The following is a 27,976-nucleotide window of genomic DNA, read 5'->3' on the forward strand; positions in this document are numbered from 1 at the left end:
TAGAGTTATCCCGTGGTCTGTGATTGAGGATTTGACAAATCGAAAATGATTTCAGACACAATATAGACACAGTTGTTATATGGTTTATTCAGGTGAAACACTATTCCACAGACATAGAAGAACATCAGGTGGAGTCAATGAACAGATATCACATGTTCAATAAACATTTTTGCAAGATCCAAAGACAGGTATAAAGTACAGTGCAGTGCAGAACATTCAGTAGACTACCAACATGTTTGTACAGTTTTTTTTCACGTGTTAAAAGAAAATAAATATTGGTTTGTACATTTTGCTCTGATAATAAATAATACATCCATGTCTGATGGATTTCTATGTTTGTGTACAATGCCAAAATGTCTGAGAATATGGCAACAAATCAAATTAATAACTTTATTCCCCAATGACAATGTTCCCTCACTGGTAATATAGGAAGTGAATGCGAGCATCTTTTGCCAGTCAGGTAATAATCTATTCATCACATTCTAGTAAAAAAAAAAAAAATAGATACATCTATGGTAAAGTGATTCTTTATGTCTAAATTATTTTTGGAAATGGATGAACAATCATGGCGGTGAGCTGTATTTGTGCGTTGCAGCACATGTTAAAGTGCAAAATGGAAACAAAGGTTTATCTGAATAAATGGACTTTTATTGTTTTTGTCTGTGTTCCCCTAAGAGCTGACACTTTTGACAAATTGCTGAGGTGCATGTGATAGTCCTTACCCTGCCTGGCTCTGTGAGATAGTTGTGTTTTTGATTCCTGTTTGTGGTTTTGGCTCCTTTTAGATCCAAGTTTGAGGAACAGCCAATCTCCTTGTTAAGTCTGATGTAATAGCCATTACTGGGTCCAAATACTCCCTCAGATCCCAAATGCAAGCAAACAGCGAGGCACCATTTCAGTGGTTATTGTAGCTGTTTTCCTGTGTAGTACAGGCACCCATGAAAAAGGAGGATGTATAAGGTTGAGAGGAGTTAGAAGTTGAGTATTTTTAAAACAAAGTATTAAAAAAATATAGATCAGCACTGCTATAACTTTGGGTATTAACAAAAATCAAACTGGGATTGAAGTTAGGCTTTTGGACATACAATTTCATGAAAGTAGCTGCAACTCATTTGGCTAATTGTTGGTGAAATAATTCCTCTGCAAGTGCCCGAAAGCTTAGAAAACACCATCTATAACACAAGGTTAGTCATGATTTCCAAGTTATTGCAATGACGACGTCTCGTCTGCCAAAATAATTTATATAGACATTGTTGTTGAGCAGTATTAGATCTTTTTGTGAACCATTTAAATAGTAGTGCAGGGTACAATGAGTTTATAAAAGCGTAACTTAAATGTATGCTAAAAATGAATTTTGCTAATAAGAAGCTGGCAGTGGCAGAATGATGATTTTTTCCCATTTGACTCAGATCTACTGAATGAGGGACACAGCACTGCAGCACTTAAAACACTCGCATCTCAGACAACACAGTAGAGGCTTGGGCAGAAAACAGTATCATCAAAAGGTCAATACATCACGACTTAACAAGGGATATTCATAAGATCTGTCTTTATAGAGTCTTTTTTCAGGGTACTGTGGAGGGCTTTTTTTTATATCTTTGGCTGGTGTTAAATACAAGTTTATAAGAGACTGCAGCATTTCTGATTTCTGTTCAATAATTCAAAATGATCAGATTTCAGAAATTGTGCCCTTATGTGGCCCAGTTCTCCAGTCACAGATTCCTCCTTAGCTTTGGTAATGTTGGCTTATATGTACAATACACATTAATAACAAGAGACCGTACCTAATTGCATGCACAACAATCTAAACTACACACTTTGTGTGTTGTTTCACATGTTATTATTTTATTGCAATTCTTTGCCATCCAGCCCCTGTTAAACTTTAACTCAATGGGCAGCTTCAGACATACAGTCTTCTCGTGCTTGAGCTTTCCATCTCAATGAATAAGACAGTAGTTCCATTTTCCCTTGAACATCACCAAATATATCTGCTCTAGAAGTGCTATAGAAAACTAATGCAAAACAATTTCAAGGATTCATGTCTGTACTGAGTTTTGTGTAACGTCTTGTGTCTATTTCACATACAGTTATTGCTCTTTAGCAACATGTCCAGACATAAAAACACTTAAAAAGAACAAAATACATTGCTTCACATTTTTCCCTATTACCAACCAGATGCATATTCTTTAAATACTTGAGTGATGTATTTTTTACTCAGTTACTGCCCGGTGAGTGTGTGATGACTTCAGGCCTGCATGTCCATAGCTTAGCAATTCCAAAAAAAAGACTTTTTCTAGGAGCATACTGTATATTACCACAGCCCTTCTTTGTCATGCAGTTGTATGCTTTATATTTGTTGTGAATGCTGATACCCTGCACCACACACAATTGCTCACAGTTTTCATTAAGGAATCGAAAACAGCTCTAGTACACAGTCATAACAATTAATACATTAAGAAGAACTTTTACAAATGTGTCAAGACGACTGTTTAAATCCATGCATGTCATGCATAGATGATGATCATTGTCTCAAGCCTGCAAAGCAGACAGAGCCGAGTGTTTACTGCATGACCAGTTATTTTCAGCCAGTTGCCTGTCAGTTCAGCATCTTCCCCCCGAGAACAGTTAACCTACTTCACCCTGCACCATCCTGCTAAGACCAAAGCCCCGCAGCCTGTGAATGAATGGGAGCATCCACACAGTCACATCCACCGCCCTGCAAACCTATTAAACCCTATAAACTATTATCTCACTTTCTTACCAAGCTATTGTTATTCCCAAGTGGTTCTGAACAATGTTGCACCCCATACAATTTCTGCAAAGCACCGTGCACTCCAGACCTTGCACACATTGACACTTCCCACAATATTTCACAGATTCTTTCTATTTAATATTAACAAACCCCATAGTACACTGAACAAATACAAAACTGGACAGTCACTAAACTCTCTATAGCTGCCACCATACTGAATGCAACACTGCTCAAATGCACATAGCTAATGAATACTAAATGTTGTGTTACGAAGAGTGATATGTGTAGTTAGTTGTCCATTATAAGAGCGCCACTGTTTCTTGGTACGTAAGGTCCAGGTGTCCTTGGAAATGTAAGTTGTCGGCATGTATTTGCCACCAAGACAAATGTCTGTGTCCTTGGGGACTCCAGTTTTTGTATTCTACAGTCATGTTTTATTTTACACGCATGTGATTGTCTGTATTTGTTTTTGAGTTTCATCTTCACAGTCTTTTATGGTAGCCAGTAAATGCTGGTCAAGGCAGAAAACGCCTCAACTCTTATTTCATGCCACTTCGCAGCACCTGATTAGCTGCGATGAGCATGACGCTGATGATGAAAGCAATGGCAAAGGCGCATATCAGGCTTTTGCGCACACAAGTTTGCTTGACTTGCTGCGTCGGGCTGGAGCCTGGGGAAAAGGAAGTAGGAAGAGACACAAGGAAAAGCAAAATGAGCTGAAGGTCCACTGAATCTGGTATTATTTAATGGTTGAAAGACATTTGATTGTTATTTCCAAATGAAAAGCTCACCACAAAATCATACAACTACAAGAACACAAATGAAGGGGAGTGTGCACAGCCAAGAAAATTTGCTTTCACACCTGTATGCTACATAATTACATCTAGATTGAAATGTTAATTGGAGTTTTGGAACAATAAACCAATGAAAGGGCACCCGACTGGCATATTAAAGGACAAAACATCATCAAAACTATTGTGAATCAATCTATTGTGAATCAAAGGTGTAATTGTTTAGGTCCAACGCAGCTGCAGAATCATCTCCAGTAAAGTTAGAGTTCATATCTGTTGTACTTTTACATCTCCGCTTCCCCAATAAAAAATAAATAAATGAAAATTGATAAAATATTGTTTAAAAACAATTTACATAGGAGAAAACATCAAATTACTTTTGAGAGAAAATCATCAGCAAATTTCATGTATCTAATAATAAAGAGGCATAATTTGTTTTTTTGTTTTGTTTTTTCTGTTTTGTTTTTTTCCCCCCACTGAGTGAGAAGAAAGACAGAGGGGAGTAGAAATAATGTCATATTTTTCATATTACAGAACAGCAGCCTATAAGAGCACAGCAGTTCACTTACTGCTGATAAGCACCTAGAGCACATTTTAATCGAGTGAGCTTGCTGATGGGAGAAACTGGTTGATGGGAGGGCTGAGTTTTGGTGTGGTTTTTTTTTTTTTTTGTTTGTTTGTTTTTTGTTTTCAAATGCGATTGTGGGGAATTTTGAAGTATGAGAACTTAATCTGAAAGAAATAATAATGTATTCATACTGTTTGACAATGTAAATAGTTGTTACTGTATTATTATTATGATTTGGGACAATATAAGTACAAGCAAACTGAATTGGATGCTGGAAGGCGGAAGCTTAATTCAAAACAAGTTGATTAGTCCAAAAATACAAAGTCCAAAATTTCAGGGCCAACTCGGGAAGAAAGCCAGTGATCGAAAAGACAGACTCACAGGGAACCAAGCAAGGAGATACTCAGCAATGCAGAGAAGAGAGCTGAAAGATACAGCTATGAGGACATCACAGCAATGAACGAGACAAGATTACACACAGGTTCACAAGTGGAGAGCTAACAGGTGGGATACACAGCTGGAGACACAATGAGAGGCGGGGGGAAGTTAAGCTCAACACACGACACAGAGACCAACAGTTATAAAATAAAACAGGAAGTGTGACACAACAGAATAGGAGAATTGGATTAACTTGACACGTGAAGAAGACAAGAGGACCAGGTGAACACAGAAAGACAAACAAACATCAGACAAAGTGAAACACAATGGAAACACAAAGTGAACTAAATGAAGTTCACTAAATAAACAAGGCTAGAAAATAAGCAATAAAAACCTATACAAAGCAGGAGATGAACAAGACTTGGGACACAAAAGGGAATAACAACAACGGCATATATAGAAAAATAAACACTGACAACCAAGATACACAAAAAACCAGAGATAACCTAAAAAGTAGACCTTTAATACTAAGCAAAAATTTAGACAGAGGTTGCTGGAAAGATATAATAATTAACAATATATAGTAAAATACAAAAAATGTCAAGAGAAAACAAAAAAAAGAAAAGAACTTGAACATACATTTCTTTACACAAAGCCAAAGGAATTAAACATTTAAGAAAGAAAAAGTACTCAAAGACCCAGAGACCATGATAGGTTTAGCAGATGGTATCGCATTACACAATCCTGGCTTACTTATTGTTGACTCCTTAATCATTCTAGAATTTATCTTAAGATTTTCCTCACTGCTTTGGATCCACAGGTGGAGGCCTCTTGGCTTTTTCAAAGTCAAAGTTTAAATCTAAAGGTGGCTGTGCTTTTTTAGCAGGGCCCCTTAACTTTGGAGTGACCTGCCTGGGGAGGTAGGGCTCTCAGAATCGTGACTTCTTTTAAATCCCTTCTTAAAAGCCCCATTTTTTCCAGACTTGCTTTTATGTGTTGTTGTCTTTTCATCTTCTTTCTATGGTCCTTGTTATTGTTGCTTTTAGTGCTTTTACTATTTATACTGGCCTTTCCCTATAATTCGAAATCTCATACTTTAGACAAGTACATAATCATAGAAAAGGACAGAGCTTGCAAATGTGATGTAATTTACAAGTGAAGATCATTTGTGAAATTAATAACAGATATCATTTACAACAATTAACAACCATTTGTGTGTAGAGAGTGTCTGTGATTATCAGGGCCTGAACAGCCCAGGAAACCTTGTGCTTTGTTTACAAAGACATTGTTATTAGCATAAATAATACATTATTATATGTAAATGTCATATCTTTTAAATACACCATGAAGAGCTACACCATGTTTCATATAGCTTTAGGGACCTATAACCTATAAGCAATGCCAATTTCTACAAAGCAGTTAAAAGTTAAAAAAAAAAAAAAGAAGAAGAAAAACCCAGAATGTTATTTTTTATTCAATATTCATATTTTATTCATTTATTTGTTTATTTTATTTATTTATTTATTTTGTCTCTAGAAAATCTTGATTACGTTCTAGACTTTCGCTTTAACTTCAGGGTACAAAACACACAGCAGTATGCTGAAATATAGGAGGTTCCTTACTGTCTATGTCCACCTGGCAGTCCTCGGGGTTCTCTATGTGATTCTCCTCAGTCATTATGATGTTTTCGATGTCTTTCATGGAAAGATGATCACAGAAGGTGTCATACAGTAGCCTCTTCAGCTCCTCCACTGTAAGCTTCTGCATGTCACACTGGGGATAGACACACCAAACATTAACGTGGACACAGGCTGGAAGGCACAGTAAAAACATTCAAATGCAAAGACAGAAATCTATAAACACACACAGGCATAAAATATAAAGAGAATGTAAGTGCATAAATAGCACTGCTGTCTTGTAATTTAAAGAAAATGTTTTCTGCAGTGTAGGCTTTACCAGAAGATGGAAAATATGAGTGATATCAATGTGCATTTTAGATTTCTAAATGAATGACATTTAGATCAAAGGAAAATTTGAGTGAGAGATTCCCCAGGTGGATCTGTTACTCAACAAATCCTATTTCTGATTTGAGTGCAAGCTCCTCATTTTAGGTGAAACATGTGCCCCAGATCTAAAATTTTAACCTTGGGATTTTGTGTTTTTTTCAGTAAATAATAAATATTAGATTATCTTAAATATTTCATAAAATGGAAAACAAATGCAACATAATCGCTGAAGTCAATCTAATAAAGGTGAATAAGGCAGCAAAAAAAGTATTTACTAGCCTTTACCACATCCCTTACATTCCCCTTTAGTTGGTGTAATCTAAAGTACTTTCCCTGAACACTGTTTTAGATATACTTCTTCAACTGTTTAATACAAATATCTGATCAGCTAATTACATGGCAGTAACTCAATTTCAAACTGAGCATTAGAACAGGGAAGAAAGGTGATTTAAATCACTTTGAATGAGCAATGGTTGTTGGTGCCATATTAGGCTGAGTATTTCAGAAAATGCTGATCTACTGGGATTTTTCCACACCACCATTTTTTATGGTATACAGGGACTGGTCAGAAAAAAAGAAACTATCCAGAGAGGAGCGGATCTCGAAGCAATGTTTCTAGCACCTTGTTGAATCCATGCCACAAAGAATTAAGGCAACCCAGTGCTTGCAAGGTCTACCTAATTAAATGTCTGGTGAGTGTAATTACTTTCTAAACTACTATTAATTTCTCATTTCTCATTTTTATGTGAACAGAATTGTTAAAGAGAAATTTGTTCACAGAACAATAAAACCATTCTGCATTATGTATTCTTAATTTGACTATCAATGTTTTATTTCTTAATTAGTGATCACTGGTCAGTCTCGTCAGCACCCTGGCATCTCAGACACATAAATGACCCTTTGGTGTCAATATTGTGCATCACTGCACAGACACCAGTCTCACTCCCAGCTTGTCACATATGAATTGAGCTCAGCCTAAGCTCATCTCGCTGTTGTGACTGAAGGCACTGTGTGATCAATCCAGCAGCACATGCTTCATACTAGTATTCTGTTATATAATGTTACACGATGCTATGCAACACTCTCTTGGGCTTCTCGACTCCCTCAGCAGGTGTGATTCTTCCTTTGTGCACTGAGCATATGAAAAACTCACATTAATTCCCTTTCTTTCAGACTCAGTTTGGAACCTCATTTTTTTTGACAGGCATTTCAATGCTATTATCACACAGCTACAACAAAAACAACCCTGACATGAGCTACACCCCCACTAATTTCTATCACACTGTCAAAATGAACAGCTGATTGTCTAATGAGGTGTCTGTAAATAAATTAATATCTATTTTGCATGAAAAATTGACTTGACTAAGTGATAAGACTGCCGCCACATGCAAACAAAGATCCAGGATTCCATTAACAAATCAGTGGATGTAACAATTTAAACAGCTATTCCTTTAAAGAACCTAAATGTTTAATAGCTTTGAAGTTTACCACATTAATGATGTCTTTGTCTCCTTTTAATAACAAGAAATAATGTTTTATAATGAGCACCTTCCAAAAAACTGAGTCAAAGTCAGTGCCACTGAATTTGTCTGGTAACCCAGCTGCTGTGAGCTTTGGACCCAGAAGAGTAACAAACTCCTCAAAATCCACCTGGCCGTCACCTGCAGAAAAGAGGAACAGTTAGTGTTCATTATAGCTGATTTTTTCTTTTCTGCAGTAAAGCCTAGTTTTGTGGGCAAAAGCAGAACAAAGCATCTGCGCTTTTGTGATTTAAAATAGTAAAATCCAATCTGTTTGCTGGCCTCACCATCCATGTCCAGTCTCTGGATGATGACTTCCAACTCCACCTCATTTGGCATGTAGCCAAGGGAACGCATGGCCATGCCCAGCTCCTGCTTTGAGATGAACCCATTCCCATCGCGGTCAAAGACTTTGAAGGCCTCACGGATCTCTGCAGAAAAAGACACACACACACACAAACACACACACACACAAGCTGAAGTCTTACGGCAAACGAGGATATGAAAGTGGGAAATTTTCCACACACCAAAGACACATTTGTTATGCTGCATCACTGCTTGAGTCATAGTTATATGGGGGTTGGCAGCTCAGGAGAACACAAGTTAACTGCCAAAAAAAGAGTCAAAAAAAAAAAAAAACCTTGAACACAACGCAATGAGATCAAGACAAACTGTAAGGGCAGTAGTCTCTGCCTTGTATTTTGATAGGGATGATTTAAACTTATTAAATAACAGAAGGTTGTTGTTTTTTTACTATCTAAAAATAGTGTGTAATTCTGCCACACTGAGAGGGAAAACAGAGACATTCTGGTAAATGCTTTCTGCCAATTCTTTAATAAATGACAGTCAGGTTGAAATGAGATTGGAAACTACCAATGGACCAGCAACTCAAAAATACTGTAAAACTTCTCTGTGTAAGGAATGGCATCATCAGATGAAATAAAATCACTCACTGTAATGTGAAGGAATTGCTACAGTAAAAGTGATGAGCTGATTTTAAACTAGCTCCACAGCACAAACACATACTTATCATTTTGTTAGAAATCTAATTATTGTGGGGTCCAAAGAGACTTGAGATGTTTGTGTCAAAACATTTGGCAGTCCAAATTGAAAACATCTGTTGGATGTGTGGCTTTTTTGTATTTGAGTCTGTTTTGTTATTAAGTATCTTAACAAATGATCAGTTACAGTTTGTATCCAAATGTATGCACTCTCTGTCATCAGTTGAAGAAAAACTACAAACTCAAGTCACATTAAAACCAAACCTCAATTGTAGTATGTTTGGAGCCGTTTCTGTGGAGGAGGAGCTTACCGATGAGACAAAAAAAAAAAAATCTTATAAATTCAATACCTTGGATCATGAGACTACAAATTGTTAAGAGCCAGTCTGCATTTCAGGCTGTAGCCATGGAGTTTGAACAGCATGGGCCTTTATGAGGCAGGGATGGTCTAACAATGAGATCTTATCAAGATACATCACGGGAATAAGCATTGCTTAAAATACTTTCCCTTCCTCTTTTTGTACATAGAGCTTCGAGTCCCCAAGCTGTCTAGTTATTTTTTCAGTATTACTAAGAATATTTAGTTGTCACTATAGCTCAGAGTTTCTTGTTCTAAAATCAGTGTTCATTGGTTTATTTTCTCTTTTGACAATTTAAATCTTTTCATTGAAGGAGAGCTGCATTTCAGTTTATGTTTTCACTGTGTATGAACCTGAAACTAGAACAGAGGTCTTTTATTTTTCATTTATCATTGAAGGGTGACTTATTGTAAATCCCAATTCTATATTTCTGTTTGGGTTTCTTGCAGCCTTGCATTATCGCAGTTCCGAATAATCCTTAATCTTATACCATCCCTTGGTATATTCAATTCATCCACTGTCTGAAATGACCTGTTTTAGCTAACCTCGCTTTACTACCCCTTTGAGCCGGTTATCAGAATCAGAATCAGAATCAGAATGGGTTTATTGCCAGATGTTGAGGTTTACAACATTAGGAAATTGCTGCGGTGCTTCAGTGCAGACAATAAGAATTAAAGTGCTATGTAGAAAGAAAGATATGTGCATGAGATATACATGAGATATATACATGAGAATAAGAATTATGAGTGCTACGTAGAAAGATATATACATGAGTGCAGGTGGTGATCAGTGCCAAACATGAAATGATGCAGTGACACAGCGTAGGGTCATGTGTTAGTGGCGGGGACAGTCATGTGGTTATTGTTCATGTGTCCAACAGCAGAGGGGAAGAAACTGTTCTTGTGGCGAGAGGTTCTGGTGCGAATGGACCGGAGCCTCCTGCCTGAGGGGAGCAGGTCAAACAGACTGTGTCCAGGGTGAGAAGGGTCAGCTGAGATCCGAGCTGCACGCCGCAGTGTCCTGGAGGTGTACAGGTCCTGCAAAGATGGGAGTCTGCAGCCAATCACCTTCTCAGCAGAGCGCACAACACGCTGCAGTCTCTGTTTGTCCCTGATAGTAGCTCCAGCGTACCACACGGTGATGGAGGAGGTGAGGATGGACTCGATGATTGCAGTGTAGAATTGCATCATCGTCCGTGTTGGCAGGTTGAATTTCTTCAGCTGCCTCAGGAAGTACATCCTCTGCTGGGCTTTTTTGATGACGGAGGTGATGGTGGGCTCCCACTTCAGGTCCTGGGTGATGGTGGTACCCAGGAAGCGGAATGAGTCCACAGAGGTGATGGGGGTGTCAGTCAGGATGATGGGGGGGGAGTGGGGCTGTGTGCTTCCTGAAGTCCACAATAATCTCCACTGTCTTCTGGGCATTCAGCACCAGGTTGTTGTGGCTGCACCAAGACACCAGAGACATCGTCTCACTGGCTGGCCCTCACATACAGAAGGTTTGAACTACATGTTGGCTGGTATGACTAGAGTAAGGATATCCCCTCCCCACATAGCAAAATTGGTATGGCCCGGATCTGGCCCACACAATGTGCTTACACATGGCCCACGTACGGCAAAGAATGACGGCCCTTTGGTGGCCCAGATCTGGTTTGCCAGATGTGAAATGCAGACTGGAGGAGCCAGGGATCGAACCACTAACCTTGCGATCAGTAGGGGATCTGCTCTACCGCATGAGCTACAGCCACCCAGTGGTAAACATGAGTAAACCTCACTAGGTTTTGGATAAAGTGTACACTCACAAACCTGTCAAACCTGCATTTGAAACGTTGGCTACCATAGCAGTACAGTATTGCAACATGGCATGTGGATCTTCTAACTAAAATAGGAAAATAGGAACATAAATAGCGCCATCATTGCCAGACCTGGCATACATCTGGTTGACATACAGTTTGCCATGACACCAGTCAGTCAGAAGTGCCAGCTTGATGGCAGATCCGGGCCAGACCTGTTTTCTATGAGCCTGGGCCACATAACCCAAACCACAATTGAGTCAGATATTGCATGGCATCACATAAACAGTGCTATCATTGCCAGACATGGCGCACATCTGGTTGACATACACTCTGCCATGATACCAGTCAGTCCGAAGTGCCAGCTTGATGCCAGATCCGGGCCAGACCTGTTTTCTATGGGCCTAGGCCACATTAACGAAACCACAATCGAGCCAGATATGGCATGCCATCACATAGACAGTGCCATTTATGCCAGGCCTGGCCTATATCTGGATGACATATCATGCCAGAAGTCAGCCAGCAGTGCCGGCTTGATACCAGATCCGGGCCAGACCTCCTTGCTATGTGGGTCTCAAGGATATCCCGTCCCCTCTTACATGAATCACATGCAGATTCATGTAATCCAAAGCTTGAGTATTTGGCTCATAGAAATGATGTGTACACAAAATGACCTTATCATGCAATATTTTTAATATATTTGCCATTTCAAATGTAATTATAAATTAATTTTAATATAATATTATGATTTTAACATGAGCATCCACCACTTTAACACTGTACAAATACAAATACATGATCAAAAAGCTACCGTTTCTTCTGATTTTTATGATTTTGGCGTACAAAATCTCTGCCTTTTCCTGGTTAATGAAACCATCCCAGTCTGTTGGATCCTCCACTGTGAGTGTTTGGGTTTTAGTGTTTAGAGTAGCAGACGACATACAAGTAGGAGCTGATGAGTCCCTTAGTTTTTAATCATTTCTTTTGATGTTTTTATAATGTTAACATATCAAATCTCACATCCACTGACCAGTATTAACAACAACAACAATGATAATAATTATAAAAATAACAATAATAATAATTATTAGTTTGATGGTGTCATGATCCTGGGCCATGTTGACCCAGCATTCTTAGTTTTCGCGCGTTTTGTATTTTGTTCCTTATTTATGCCTCGGTTCCTAGGTTGTTCTGTTAAGATGTTCCTTATTTGATTTCCCCTTGTGACTTTACCCCCTGTGTGCCCCTCTGTGTATCGGTGAGTCCTCCCCTCCTTGTGTTTTATTCCATGTTTCCCCAGCCCGGTATGTCTGTGCTCTCCCCGTGCTTTCTCTCTCCTCCTGTCTGCACCTCTGTGCCCTTCCTGTTTTACTTTGACAGTCTCCCGCCAGTGTTGTGTTTACTCCTGCCGTGTCTCGTTATGATTATCAGTGTCACCTGTGTTCCCCCACTTCCCTCGTTAACCCTCTGTGTATTTATGTCCGCATCTCTCTCAGTTCTGCGTCGTGTTCTCCCTTATTCATGGCTGTGTGTTATAGTTTCCCAGTTTAGTTTGCATGGTTTTGCTCTCCAGCAATAAAGCTGTGAATTTTGAGTTCATTCCTGCCTCCGTGAGTTTGCGATTGGGTCCCCATCCTGCCTGCACACTGCCGCATTATGACAGATAGTGTTCAAATTAAGTGCAGCTGAGGCTGAGGTACTCTAAGTGTTTTTTTCCCCCCCATCACAGACAACTAGAAATCCACACTACAACAGTAAGAAATCAGAGTAATGTGTGTGTGTGTGTTTTTTTCTTTTGTTTTTAGTATTATTTTTACAGCACTTACTTTAAACATAAACTAACAAACTCGACAGCAAAGGGCATTAAGTGTTGCAACTACTCTGTGTCAGCAGAAAGCTTCTTCTAAACTTTGAAACCTTGAGTTCAATCACTATGGGAAATCTTTCAGCAGTTAATTGCTCCTCTTTGCCCCACTGCATATTTCCCTTCATTCTCCACTTGTTTACCTTTCATGAGGGACTGAATCCCTTAATTTATGCAACAACATCCACGACCGAGTCACCTACAGTTTGAAACTTGTCACATCCTCGTCTTACAAGCCTGATTAGCACACAAGAGCAGAGCTGGGGATGAATCTTAAAGAGACAATACATAGTGCTCAGGAAATCACATGTCAGATTGGCAGTATTTGTAATTCGTTTGTTGAGATGAAATGTATCACTAAAGACCGATGTGATGGCATCAGCTACACAGGGGTAAGTCAGTCCATTTTTTCACTTTATTAGTTTGCTTTTCTTCATTAATCATTTGGTTAAACCTAACACTGATATTATGAGGCGCGCACATAGTAGCATTGTGTGGTTTTTCTAAAATGTTTTGTTATATTAATTATGTTTCTCTTTCTTTGAGTTACCTGGGTTTGGGCGGTGGCTGTTTCCTGTCTGGGCAAAAGGCGTGGCTGAGGACTCTGGGAACAACATGCCTGCTCAGCAGGACCAACCATGGGCTTACCAGGAGCAGGGGTGTTTTAGGTTTAGTTAGGTTATTCTGTGCTTAGTTAATATTAGTGTGTTTTTGTTTTCCCCCCTATTGTGTGTAAATGGTTTGGCCAAATCATTATAAAAGCTACCCTCATGTGTCTTTGTAATTAGGTCAGTTTGTGAGTTAAGTTGTGTCTCACTTTGTTTTGTTTAAGTTTCTGGAAATTACTTTTTGTAAAGTTATATTTAGTTGACCTCTTTTATGGGCCTGCTAAGTATGTTTTTGAATTTTGTTAATTTTGGACTTTTTGAGGGTTAAAATAAAGAAAACCCTTTTTGAAGATACTTTTTTGCCTGTTTCCTCTTTGCTTCGGCTGCTTGGTCCCTCACAACTGATGATAAATCTCATGCGGACTTTGTAATAAGATTCAGGAACATTTAAATTCCCCACACGTCTGAGGAAGTTTTAGATCAGGTCAGAGTAAAGACAAAGATAATTTAGGTGTGTAAATAAGAAAAATGTTGAGTAGGTTTGGAATGAATAATGGAAACAATAAGTGAATGCTGCTACTAAATAATACATAACCTGTCTCTATTATAGGATTTAGTTCCAATAAAAGCTTTCTGGGTAAGGAAAATAAAATTGTTTTTTTAAAATACTTTTCAGCTTGCAGCCAGTAGCTGCCGTTAAATTACTGAACTCTAATGCTAAACGAGTGTACATCATTTGAAGCAGGGTAATGAATAGACAAGCCTAAGGTAATATCGACAGTGTGACAGTACAACAAATTTCTCAGCAGAAAAAAAAACCCATAAAATGTCAGTGATGGTAGAAAAGAGCATATAATTGTGCTGTACTGTATAGTAGTAAATCCAGGAAATAGTCTGTTACAATCAAGTAAATGCATAGGATAGAAAAGAAACTGCACGAAGGGGACAAGGCTACTTAAAAATCATGTTTTTCAACAGATTACGTCTGGATATGCAATTTATAAAGCCAAGTCTGGTGACATTCACAGCAGCTGTTTTGACATCAATTTCCACTGCAAAATGTCTAACTGAAGATATATTCTGAATCACCGAGAGCCTCCAGCTGTGTTTTTTCCTTCACTGGGTATGATGTTATTGTTTATAGAAAAAATAATAGCTCAGTATCCACCTGAGGACCCTGCTCCATCTGTTTACTTTAGAAAGAGGGGCTTTCCAGCAGACGCTGCTAAAACATGTTGGTGCCTCGCAGGAAGCAAGCACATTCTCAAATGAGGTGCCAAAACTGTTTTTGCAAATGATCTCCTTCATGAAAGCCTTTTCATGGATCAAAGGCCAAAGTAGCAGTGTTACTATTAGTAGTTATAGTGTATCATTATATTTGTTATTTAAAAATAACCTGTTGGAGGATGATTTTATGTGGTGACAAACATCATTTACAGAATACTGAAACTGTTGTGTTGTACAGGCTTGAAATATAATGAATGGATTATCGTGTCCTGTGAGATACATGAGCATAATGCTGGAAAATTTAGAGTTAGTTCAAATATTTTATCAAAACCACTTGGTTCCACATGAAACTAGGCCAGAGTGCTACTTGAATGAAGTAACAAATCTCTGAAGTAAAGAAGACCATGTGTAATCTCCATAGGCTGACTAGGCTGACTAATCAGTCTCTAAAATAATTAATTTTTCTATTCTTGACCACATTCTATCCAGATAAATAAATTCTCAAAGAGATAGCACTATATCTTAATTTTACCCAGAAGATACAGCTTTATTCTTTCCTTTTAATTTTATTCTTTTGCCCAAAATGGACTGGACTCATATGTATTATGTACTAACTGTACTGTAAAGAAGACACTCTCTCTATAACAATAATTTAAAAAAAGAAAAATCAATTAATTAAATTGCACTGCACACTAATCAAAGAGACAAATACTTGTTTAAGTTGAGTATAACAGGTTTTAAATGCTCAGCCTAGCTAGCCTAGCTAGCCAGAGGGCATTTTTAATGGGAAGATGCAGAAGATCGTGAAAGCTACCGAGCCAGAAGCTTGTCCTTACATTCACTCACTTGTACCTAGTCATGTTTTCACTTTTTTCCTTTGTTTAACTTGTTAACAAAATTCATAAGGAAGCAGCTTTCTGAAATCAGCATATCCTCCTGAGAACTGAGAAAAAAGAACCTTCCCAATGAACTTTTTTGGGATTTCCTGCCTCTTTGGAGGCCACCCGAACACATGAAATATCAATTGAAAGCCCAGGATGTCCTCTATTTGGTACATCAGGATTTTGTAAGGTCACTCATATAAGTCAAAAGATATAGACCAAAAACAGAGGACATAAATGAATAGGCTGGTTCTCAGGATATGCATAATAAATTTTAAAGATTTAAAAATGAGAAAAAGTTGTTTGTAAATGTCAAATTTGACTTGTTCAAAAATCAACCAGAGGCCATACAAGTGACAAGCAGTTCCCTTTAAAATGCCATGTTTTTTCAATCCCTGCTCAGAAAAACTTGGGAAACTGCATAAAATGTAAATAAATGAAGAGAACATATCAAATTTATGAACTGAGAAACTGTTCTGTATTAAGAAATTTTGAATTTGATGGCAGTAACAAATCTCAAAATGCTGGGATGGGACAATAAAAGGCTTGTACACAGGTCTAAATAAAAGCAGCTGTAGGAACTTTTTGCAACTCATTAGATTCTGAATCGCAACAAGTCAGTAACATGACAGGATACGAAAAGGAGCATCTTAGAGGCAGAGTTTCTCAGAAAATGGGCAGATGTTCACCTATCTGCAAAATATATATCTATATTTCTACAAAGTGTGAAACATTGTTCCTCAACATAAACTGTTAATATCTCATCATTAACAGTTTAAAGTATCATCAAAGACTATTAGAATCTAGAAATTTCTGTTCACAAGAGACAAAGCCTAAAATTAATATTGGATGCCTGTGATCTTCAGGGCCTCAGGTGGCACTGCAGGAATGATTTTGTCATGGACTCAGGGACATGTATGTGAACACAGTTCACCATGCTATCCACAAATGTAGGTTAAATGCTATGATGCAAAGAAATGGGTGTATATGAATATGATCCAGAAACACCACAGTCTTTTCTGGGCTGATCTCATTTAAAATTGGAGGCAAAGTGGAAACCTGTTCTTTGGTCAGACAAATCTAAATTTAAAATTCTATTTGGAAAATATGGACATCACATTTTCTTCACTAAAGAGGAAAGAGACCACCTGACATGTTATCAGGTCCCTGCATATCTGATGGTATGGGTTGTGTATTATTGCTTATGGAAGATGCTCACACACATTGAAAAGCACAATAAATGTTGAATGGTTTTAGAGCAACACATACCCCCGTAAAATATTAGGGTCTGGGTGATGAACCGGCTTGCAAGCGCTCGAGACCTTTCACCAGCTGAAAACATTTGGCACATCATAAAATGAAAAACACTACAAAGGAGACCCAGGACTGCGGAGCAGCTAAATTCACAACATTCCTCTCCTAGAAGTCCAACAACTATCCTGCAGACTGTTGTTAAAACAAGATGGGATGCTATACATGGATAAATACGCTGCTGTCCCAACTTTTTTGAACCATTCAAGTGTGCCAGTTTAAAAATGTGATGTTTTCTACATTCTTTTGTGAATAAAATATGGGTTTACCATTGAATTGTGTTTATTTATATTTTACACTGCATCCCAAAAGTTTTTATTTTTGCTTCCAGCCTTTTAAATTCCGACTAATGTAATTTTCAGCTTCTGCCTTATTAATATACATCATTTAATCGATTTTTTTCTTTTTAAAGCTGCTTCTTCAGCTCTGTTTCTGGGACCATAGCTTCACCAGGGAAGTGGGAATATTTTCGCTGAAAGCATGTGATATTTGCTTTGATGTACAGAGGTGCTTGTTGGCCTTCAGATGCAATGCCACATAGTCCCCTGTGGTGTGATCTGACATAGGATGAAACCTCAAGTTAAGCTCAGCGGCTGAAAGAGCCAAGCTTCTAAAGCAGAACACCCACAAGAGAAAGGTGCAGTGCACTCCCTTTTGCACTACGCTCCCTGTATACTGCTGTTTATCAGTGAATTGAGCTGCATCCTTGCAGCAGCACGGAGTTGCTAAACAGTCTGTACACAGCTCTAAACAAAGTGAGGAACCACTTAGAAGTGGAGCTTATTCATGCATATAAATGGAAAAGGCTCGACAAGGCTCGCAAGTTCCACTTTCTCTGCAGTGTTTTCCTTTAAGCAACACTGGGACTTTTTCTTTGACAGGTAAAAGTTAATTAAGTAACATTAATGTCTAATTTATTTTAGTACTAACAAGTTAAGAAATTGATATTAACAGTTGCTATTCTACAGATCTAATATGAGATAAATGGGTCAAAAATAAAGATTAGTTTCCCCCCTTTGTTTTTTGCTTTTATCCTGTCACACATATTATAGTTTAATACTAACCAAATACACAGCATATTAACATATTAAAGTGCTAAGACAGAAAAAAAATCAGAAAATAGATTAAACAATGAAAATATTTACTTGAGAGTTTTGAGTGTTTTGGTTTTTAACCATTTTCAGGATAAATTTAGCTTCACTTAAAACTTTTGCCAATTACACATGGTGTTTTTTTGAGCAGACTAATGCCAGGGCTTTTGTAACAGCAACGCATCCGTGAACCTAATCCAGGGCTTGTTTTTCAGAGCCAGGGATTCTCTTTGCCTCATTCAGACCTGCATCTGCTTAGGGCTGCTTTGGATCGGTAATTGAAGCACACCCACTCTTTATGTGAGACCTTATCACTGTGAGAAAAACACTGCTCTGCTCTGTGTGTGCAAACCTTGGGTGACTATTTTTAAACACTCATAGCAACCTTAATCCATCTTTAGCTGGATATGGGCTGACTTGGACATCCAAAAGATTTAAATATTACCATAACAGGCTTCTAATAAGGCTCTTGGGGATTTGAAAGGAGTATATGGTGAAGTGTGTGTGTGTGTGTGTGTGTGTGTGTGTGTGTGTGTGTGTGTGTGTGTGTGTGTGTGTGTGTGTGTGTGTGTGTGTGTGTGTGTGTGTGTGTGTGTGTGTGTGTGTGTGTGTGTGTGTGGGGAAAAGCTCGTCTTTGGGTTTGAAATGAAATTCCACCCTTCGTTAGAAAATTTAAAGTGCCTTAACTTTGCCAATGCAGCACTGAAGTGACCACAGGGAAAAACTTTATTTGAATGACTGTAGCCAGTGACAGGCAGTGAAATTTTAGTCTGATGTTCAGTTTTTCTTTTCTGAAAAGGAAAAAAAAACATGGAGATCTTTCCATCTTTCTTCTCTCACTCTTATTCTTTGCAAGGCATAAAGTTTTCATTATCACAGATGATGCCAAGCTGAGATGGGCCCGATAGCCACAAGACAAAAACCCGTCAGAAGCACTTCAAGCACAGGTCAGTCAGGAAGAATCAAAAGCCTCCACTACACAGTACATTCCCCCCATCAGTTCCACCAGGCTAACAGTGCACACTCACTTATGGATGTTGTTTTTCTACCACTATTATTGCGTGATAAAGACTTTTGGTGTATTGTTCATCAAAGGAAAGGAATATTACCCTGGAGAAAAAGCACTTCACCTCCCAGAACTCATCACAGTTCATTTCACAGGTAATAAAGTCTGCGGGATTCACTTCTTTGTGGCAATCAATCAAGATGGAAATAAATGACTTAACTTGAAGCCACCAGGCAGCCATAATCAAAGCATTTCATGATATTCCCCGTTAGTCTGCAGCACATGTTTTTCATCAAAACCCATTTTGGCGTGATAGAATGCCATACCAGATTACACTGACTGATTAACTCAGAATTTATATGAGTATATAGATATCGATGGGATCGAAATGTCAAATAACTAAACTATAACAAGGGTCAGGAAAATAATAAATGTCAGTGTCAAGACTTTAACTTTTTCTTTTCCTCATTATGAAGAAAAGATGTATGCAAAGAAATGAAGACTTGTCTTCTGCTTAGGTAATAAATTGGGGGAAATGCTTTGTTTGTCATATCACCACAAATATTGCATAGAGGAGGTTTTGTTCAGAGAAAAAATATATATCTGAATACCTCAAAATCTCCCCTTATTTTGTTGATTTATTCAAAAAAGTGTGAAAACAATACATCAGAGTTTTGAATGGAGATGTGATCCAGTCACCTCCAGATAAAGTCAGGCCCATTCCCACCCTGCTTTATGCTTGCTGTTTATGGTACTGATATAAAATTGCTTTTCAACTCCATAACCTCAAAATTAAAATTCTCTTAATCAAATTAACCTTCATATATTTTTCTGGTAGACAATTTTCAAACCCTTTAAGATTTTTTTGTGTGTGTCTGTGACCTTGTGGTGACACCTGTGGTGCTGGGGCACTTTGCCCTCTAAGAAGAGCCTCATTTGAGGCTCAGTTAACATCTTTTTCACCATCTATGTCAAGCAGAGCTTTTCCATCCAGGCAGGTGATACATTTATGAAATCCATTTTCAAATCCAGTCCTGTCTGCCTGCCTGTTTGTCTTACAGGCTGTGTAAGATGACCCTGCATCTACGCAGAACTGAGAAGAGATGGGAAGAAAAACAAAGTGAGATTTATTATCCTCAGCCTGATTACATACAAGGACGGCGCTTTAATGGCCGTCCCAAGTGACACGCACCTGTCACTTGGGTTTCTCTTCTAAAATTAATTATTTTAATGTTTTTGTCTTGCTTGTGTTTTTTATATATCCTTTTTTATCATTTTTTATAGTAGGCAGGAAAGAGTTTTCCGTAAGATTTTTCTGCAGGTTTTTGATCTTTCTTCTAAACTTACGCAACATTATCTCACCGTCCTTCACTGGTACTCACAAATCCATGTGCATAAAAAGTCAAATTCATAATGAATATGCTGGCTTTATTGGCTTTTTTTAAAAAAAAATTGGAGCAATTGAAAAATTACAGCAGTCTGTGCTGCTGTGCGTCCTTCTTCTTTGTTAATCAACAAAAGCCCTTTTGAGCTTGAGCTTGATGTTTGGCAGACTTGTATCAATGTGAAAAGGACTTGATTTGTGAGTACAAGAGCGATGGTTTCAGCAGTAGAAAGGCACTTCATTTATTAGCTTGATTCACTTTATTGTTAATTTTTTTTTTCAATATAATTTTTTAAGAGAAAGTGTTTAGATAAAAACAAACTCTTCTGCAGGAGGGTATGAAAGCATTCAAGGATTCAAGGATGCAAGCCATGTTTTTTGGGGGGATCCAATTTAAGGGTAAAACATGGTGTTTTTTTCTGAACGAGAACAATAATTGAGCTAATTTTGGCTTCCTAGGAGAGAGCATGCAAATAGCAGTCGATAGCTGATGTGAATAGGAGAGAAAAATAAGTGTTTGGTTTTGGTAAACACTTCTGGATCGTTTGCACACTCCACACTCCTGAAAATGAGCCAGCGTATCTTCATCTATCAGCACTGGTCATTTGTTATGTCCAAATCTTCTTAGCAATATATATGCTTTAAAATGGTCTCAGTTGACCCCTTAGAAGTACACCCCCGCAACGCCTACTGATTCTGCACCAGCAATACGTTATACGCATAATTTCTGTCTTTCCGAGCAGATGCCGGTGTCTTTAAATATCTTCATTTGTATTCATGTAAGTATTTCCAAAGGAATGGAAGTCAACCCTCCACCTCAGGGCAAAGAAATGAGTCAATGTTGCTGCTGCAGCTACAGTAGGAGTCGAGCAGAAACATCAACAACGCCTCACAGGCAGTTTATGCCATTAGAAACACAGTGGTGTCGGTGGTTTTTTTTGAGTAGCTGTCAGTCAAAACGATTTGCAGTCACAAAAACTCTGCCAAGGGAATGACTAAAAAAACTGAAAAAGAAGCCCCAGTAAATGTTAAATGCCTGGTACTGAGAGGAAAACTCATTGAATAAACTAAATCTGAATATTCAATATTCTAAATGCATTTTGATGAAGTAAACAAGCTCTGCAGTCAGTCCTGTACACTACCACAAAAACGCTGACTTCAGTAGTTTCATCATCCAAATAATCAAACTCTGCTGGTTGTTTGAGGAAGGTTTTACATTCACATCCTCTCTCTCCCACCAGAGTGTCTTTTTCTCTGGCACAAAGCAACATATAAAGCTCCATTTAGTGATATTGTTGTAACCACAAATATATGAAGGAAGTGGTAAATTCTCACCATCATTTGTTTGATATTTCATAAAATAATACTAAAAATGCAGTATCTCTAAATCCAGCTGTCAGTCTCACTGATTTCAGTCTCATTGTTCCAGTCACTTCCCGTTTGCACCATCTCGGCGGCTCTGTGCCACGGGAGGGGTGCAGACGACAGTCGAATCTGTGTTTGATCTTGAGACGAGGAAAGCCCCCTCACTCTGCCACAAGTGTGCACAAATGGAGAGATAACTTTGTAGGCTGCACTGATTTCAATTGCTGTGTAGATGGTTAATTGGTGAGTTTAAAATGCTCCGTGAGAGATTTGTCCCTGCTGGTGCTCTGTGACAGGTTGGGGTCGGGATATGCTTGCATCTTTCCGTAATGATGATTAAGAGAATCTTTTTTAATACTAATACCAACACAGTGAAAGTAGAAATAAAGACAGGTTTTATTAAAATCTTCGAATACAATGTCTATTCACTGTAAATTCTATGCAAATTATGTCAAATACTGACTGCTTACATGTTTATTTTGCTGCATGTGCTGAGTAATAATACCTGCAAGCATGTGAAATAGCTGAAACTAATATGCACTAACATTTTCCTTCTGGTAGCTAGACATGCAGAATATAATGCTAATGTGATATTTACTTATTTTTGTTATGAATTCATTTACTCCTTCCATAAATAGCCATTATAATGGTCTTGCTTTTAGGCAGAAAATTATGTTATTAGAAAACTGGTAAGTTATCCTTTTGTTTGGCTTTTTGAGCAGTTTGCATAAGTATGTCAAATGGATTAATTTGCCTTAATGCCCGAATTTATTTACTACTGATGAATACATGATGAATACAGAGTGTTTTTTCGGGGCGAAGCTTCCAAGAGTCTGTCAGCAACAGAGGAAATTTGGGGCTGATTTAAAAAACGATACAAAAGCACATTTCCTTCCAAAGATGTCCTCACGGTCATAAAACAGAGAGAATGAAGAAAAGATGGAACTAAAAGTTGTGTCAGCAGATGTTTCCTTCAATGTTCTTGTGTATTTCAACAGTGCAGGGGAAAAGGCGGAGGAGATTTCAACTGCAACAATAAACAAACTGTATTATCGCAAGTTTGCTAAGAAAATGCAAACATTTTGCTTCTCTCTTATCGTTTGCGTGTGTACCAGCATCTCCTGGCATCTATTTCCATGAGCCTTTCTCTGGGACCTGATACAAATGCTTAAAGCTCAGCCTTGGGACTATTTTGAAGCTACTTCCAATAGTGCTGTTGTTAGGCTGTGTGGAAATGGGCTACCCACTTAATTCCACCTGCAGTGATATTGACACTGAGCTGTGTGTATATATAAATGTGTGTGTGTGTGTGTGTGTGTGTGTGTGTGTGTGTGTGTGTGTGTGTGTGTGTGTGTGTGTGTGTGTGTGTGTGTGTGTGTGTGTGTGTAGTGGTGGAGGAGGTCTAAACTATATTGAGCACCTGTAATATGACCAACTGTTTTTTTTTTTCCTCTTGTGTAGGAGGGGAAATGGACAATCTGGAGTCCAATTCAAATTATGGTCACATTACTGTACATTAAAGTAGTTGTTACCACCTCTAAGTTTCTCTCATGCACACACACACACACACATGCACACACACACAAAGCATTAGAAAAAAATTGAGTTGCTTTTTCTTTTTTTTTTCAATTATAGCTTTGACAGCCTTCTTGGTCAAGATGTTTGGTGCCACTGGTCCATTCCCTTGGGTGTCCAAGCCAGTAATTGAAAATCAAGTACTTGGTTATGTGTGCCAATAGGGCTTTAGCCTCCTATGCCTCTACATGCGCTCACATACACATATTCACTAATGTGCTATTTCATTTTCTGACAAATCTCTGACGGCCAAGCTGATGATTGTGACACCTCACACTTCCAGCCAATTCTCGTCCCTCTCTAGAGAAGAGCCACAGGGTCGCTCGGGTAATGCGTTCCTCATTTACAAGTCATTTCTGAAACGTCACTGCTGTCAAAATTTTATCAAAATATGTTTAATGATGTTACTATATATTTTAAATTTTTATGTTTTCAATATTTGCAGTGTCTCCAATCTAGGAAATACTTTATCACTGGAAGTTCAGTTTGTTAAAATTGCCTTTAAGTACTAGTAGCCATATTATTCCAGATATCCATATTTAGGGTTTGGGCATTATTTTTGATCATAATTTGTCAGTTAAGATCCAGAATGAAAATCTTGTCTCCTCGTCTTTCACTTAAAATTTGTCGTTACATAAAGAAGAAAAACATTTTTTCTGTTATTCGTTATATAAGCTGCACATTTAAAAAATAAATAAATAAATAAATCACCCAAATGTGATTTTGTGTTAAAATATGTCACACATAAAAAAATCATGTTTGGCATCTGGAGCGTACCACTCACCAATACTGCAGTGGCATCTTTATACAATATGTATGTCTGTTTTTAATGCAAGAGGTCCTACGACTTTTATTCTTCCTCATCACTTTCTTGCTACTTTTGACAGCAACATCTAGAAAATAAGGGCGAGTCTGAGTGCAAAATGCACAAGCCTTTACGTCACATAGAAACCTCCATCTGAGATGTTTTACATAGGTTTTCTGGCTGTGTGGAAGACGAAGGTGCTCAGCAGATTTGGATTAAGAATATAAACAGAAACAATTTATGTTCCTACTAACAACAGGACAGAAGTTGTTTCTTAATAACAGACAATCTCATAGTGACTAATATGAGTAATGAACAAAATGAGCATTAAGTTATATTCACAGAAAACTGAAACTGGCTTCACTTCTTAGACTCAGAGGCTGTTTCAAGCTTTACTGTTCAATTTATGGGTGAAAGAGGACTCAGAAGCTATGCCCATCTTTTATATACTGTCTACAGCTTAAATAGGAAATGAAGCTATGGTAATACTGGCTAATACACTTTCTAAGAGCTGCAGTGGTTGCACAGAATAAATTAACTCCAGCTTGCGTTACTGTCTTCCATCTCTGCGACACTGAAAACAATAATGAGAGTAATATCAATATTGTTTCCATAGATTTAAAATTTAGTTAACTAAAAGTAAGCACCAATACTGGCACATAACATTTCATTTTCTTTTTCTGCTATTATTCAACAAACCATTCAGCCCTGTCATGTTCTATATTATTCTCATTTTGTGCTTTCTAGTGGGAAAAGCTGTGAAGCTGTCACTTGACAACGACAACAACAACAATGTTCAAATCCCTTCATTGACGCTGGCTTAAAAGTCTGCCTCTTTCGCTTTCTCTAAGGCATCCCTCACACAGCATCACAACAGCTGCAAAAGGCTCTGTCACTGCTGTTAACTGTGCATTACCACAGCCTTCTCCAATCAAGCTGCCACTATAAGTTGAGCTGTAAAACCCAAATGGCTCACTTTGTCTCCTGACACATGTGGCAGATAAGTGGATTTGACTAATTGCAGCTAAAATGAAGTGTTGTTTGTTTATTGCATCCAGAGCTGACAGTAAAGTGGTTGGGTGGGGTGAAAAGAAAACTGAGATTTGTCAGTCTCAACAGTCAAGAGCTACTTCTGAAACCTGAAGTACACATGTTTGACAATAAAGCACTGTGATGCAATGCTGAAATTAAGAGCATAACATCATGCAAGGATCACTTTTGGCATTGACATGTATCTCTTTGATCTTTATTTTATTTTATTTATTTTTTGGATTTCAAAGCAAAAAAAAAAGAAAGAAAAGAAAAAGGCAAAAAGCATTAAATGAACAAGGGAGATGTGTATTGCGTGTCTTAGCTTTTCTGGATATTTCTGGTGTTTTCTGAAACAGAATGTTCAAAATGCACTGGGGATGTTCTGCCTTTGAATACCCTCTGGGAGTCAAAACCAATATATATTTGGCCTCTTCCACTCAGCTTTTATAATTAACATCAACCTCAGTGTGAAGGTGCCAACCGTATTATGTGTTTACAAGTGGTTCTTTGCAAGTATTGCAAATGCAAACCTGTTTATGTGAGACAAAATTTGTGCACCTGCAGGTAACATTAGCAGTTTGCTTCTTGGTGTCTGTGCTCCAGCACTCACAGACAGAAATTTTTCACAAGACCAGGCTTGTCTGTACTTCACACATATACATGAAATGCAGCTGTTAAGAAAAGGTTTTAAAGGTTTGTGTGCCCACTCATCTCTCTGAATCTGTCCAGCGAAGGAGTCGAATTTGTCAGAAATGTGTTTGTCCTTTGTTTTTCAAAGAAAGTGCGTTTAATCATTATGGGGGGAAAAGGATCAGAGGTGCAGGGGACGAATCATTTAGCATTAATATGTCAGCTTACAGCATAAACACACTTGCAGCAAAACAAGAACTTCCTCTAATCACATCCACTTGGGGACTTCAGTCATGTCTCAGGGGCTGCTGTATGATAATGTGCAGATGTCACAGGTTCATATTGCAAGCACTCCTGGCATAAACGCTCTCATGATCCTGAAATACACATTGTCCTGTGTAGCTGTCATTTTTCAGCATGCTTCTTGGTGTTGATATTTAGTGCTGTGATGTTTCAGATGTATTCAACTTTTTTAAAAATGATGGGATTTACCCTTAATTTAATAATCTTGCAGATGTGGGACAAATGCTTCACATTCTTCAGGAAAGATGGGGATAAGATGCATAAAATATCTCTAAACCATTCAGTGTCAGTGTGGCCAGGCTTAACAGGCCAGTGAATTCCAGCCCTAGCTTCTGGTACTAGATCGAGCCAATGCATCACTAACCTCACAGAGCAACGTTTTATAACAAAATTCCTTTCTTAAGAAATCCTGCTTTGAACTTATGGAAAATAATGATGTGATAATGTGAATAGACAGAAAACAATTTTTTTTTATTCAATCAGTGAAAAAAAATCGAAAATGAGGATTATTGTAGCACATTCTGTTTTATATAACAAGATAAAGAAAGGGAACTGTGAAAATAAAAACTGCCCTTAAAATCCAAATCACTTCTAGTCTCGATACTTGTGTATTAAATCAAAGCTCTCCGAGCGCTGTCCAAGGTCCTGACCGCGCGTCAGTTTAAAGGAACTCCACCGCAGGAGCTGACCGCGGCCACATACACTGCCGCTGCACAAAGTAACACCTCCCGTATACTCACAAGTCCTGATAACATTCAGTTCTATGTGAGCAGGTATCATTATTCTCACCTTCTACTTCGTCTTCAGGCAGGTTCACCGGCGCGCTGTAGGAGAGGATGTCAGGGATGGTGCAGATCCCCCGGTACATCAGCGTGGAGGTGACTGGATGCATCGGCATGGCTGCGACCTCTGGATACCACCTGCGCCCTCGTCATACAGAAATGTCTACAGAGAGGATCCTAACTTCCCCGCTCAGTCACCGACGGAAAAGCAAATCCATGGATGAGGGGCTGGGGGTGCGAAGGGAAAACGTGGATTCCGCAGCGTGTCCGCCTCAATATGCCTTTTGGTCAATGAATGAAGAGCAAGAAAATGTGTGTGGGGGGGGCTCTTACCTCTCTGCAGTTGTTATATGTTTAGAAGGAATAACACACAAAGTCAGTAAAAGGAGCAGTGCAGAACACCGACAAAATGCGCACATAGAAACATCACCATCAGCTCAGACAACCTCCACATCTGAGCTAATTAGCACGTTTTCCGTCTCTGCTGTAAACAACAATTGTGATAAAATTGCGGGTTATGAATCCATCGATTTCTTGTGTTTTTTTTAGTCCCGATGATTGCCTGCCGTGATGAAACACATGCATCCACTTGTTGGATACATGCGCTAACTTGACGCACTCCGTCCTCAGGCTCCAGCCAGCTTCATCCACAGAAACGACGTGTTAAAAATCTTTTTTTTAATGATGAGTGAATAGCATAAAAGATCTAAATGTGTGTCTTAAAAGCCCGATATGATGGCAGGTAAAGTAGGGCGCATCCGGATCCTTACAGACAATAATTACTCGCTGGCTCTTAATTGGTCGTGAGCACTGGGCGCAGTGCAATCCAGTTGTTCAGTCTTCAGTGTTTTTGTGAAAGGAAGCTCTCTGTGTGGATCAGATATGTAGTCTCTCCCTTCTCTGTATCGCCCCCGTCACTCTGTCTCTCACATACATACATGCGCA

General features: G+C 38.4%; 1 protein-coding gene across 2 annotated transcripts; it reads right to left on the reverse strand.

The window, feature by feature from the left end:
- Positions 1-63: 63 nt before the first annotated feature.
- On the reverse strand, positions 64-27,942 carry cabp7a (calcium binding protein 7a). 2 transcript variants are annotated; one of them, XM_004566711.4, is made up of 5 exons: positions 27,039-27,942; positions 8,303-8,446; positions 8,044-8,156; positions 6,112-6,262; positions 64-3,422 (listed from the first exon to the last, which is right to left on the reverse strand). In XM_004566711.4, exons 1-5 carry the CDS (start codon positions 27,145-27,147, stop codon positions 3,292-3,294), a joined length of 648 nt encoding a protein of 215 aa, XP_004566768.1. In that variant the 5' UTR covers positions 27,148-27,942; the 3' UTR covers positions 64-3,291. The 2 variants fall into 2 exon arrangements, with proteins under 2 accessions (XP_004566768.1, XP_004566769.1); XM_004566712.4 differs by lacking the exon at positions 27,039-27,942 and adding an exon at positions 13,582-13,957.
- Positions 27,943-27,976: the final 34 nt, after the last annotated feature.

Source organism: Maylandia zebra, linkage group LG12 (assembly GCF_041146795.1).
Source record: "Maylandia zebra isolate NMK-2024a linkage group LG12, Mzebra_GT3a, whole genome shotgun sequence".
NCBI lineage: Eukaryota > Metazoa > Chordata > Actinopteri > Cichliformes > Cichlidae > Maylandia > Maylandia zebra.

Excerpts from the sequence above, each read along its gene's own strand:
- cabp7a (XM_004566711.4), bottom strand. The coding sequence starts at position 27,147 with ATGCCGATGCATCCAGTCACCTCCACGCTGATGTACCGGGGGATCTGC. Across the intron at positions 8,447-27,038 it reads GCCTGAAGACGAAGTAGAAG|AGATCCGTGAGGCCTTCAAA; the intron begins GTGAGAATAATG and ends CTTTTTCTGCAG. Across the intron at positions 3,423-6,111 it reads CTGCCAGGTGGACATAGACA|GCTCCAGCCCGACGCAGCAA; the intron begins GTAAGGAACCTC and ends CCTTTTCCCCAG.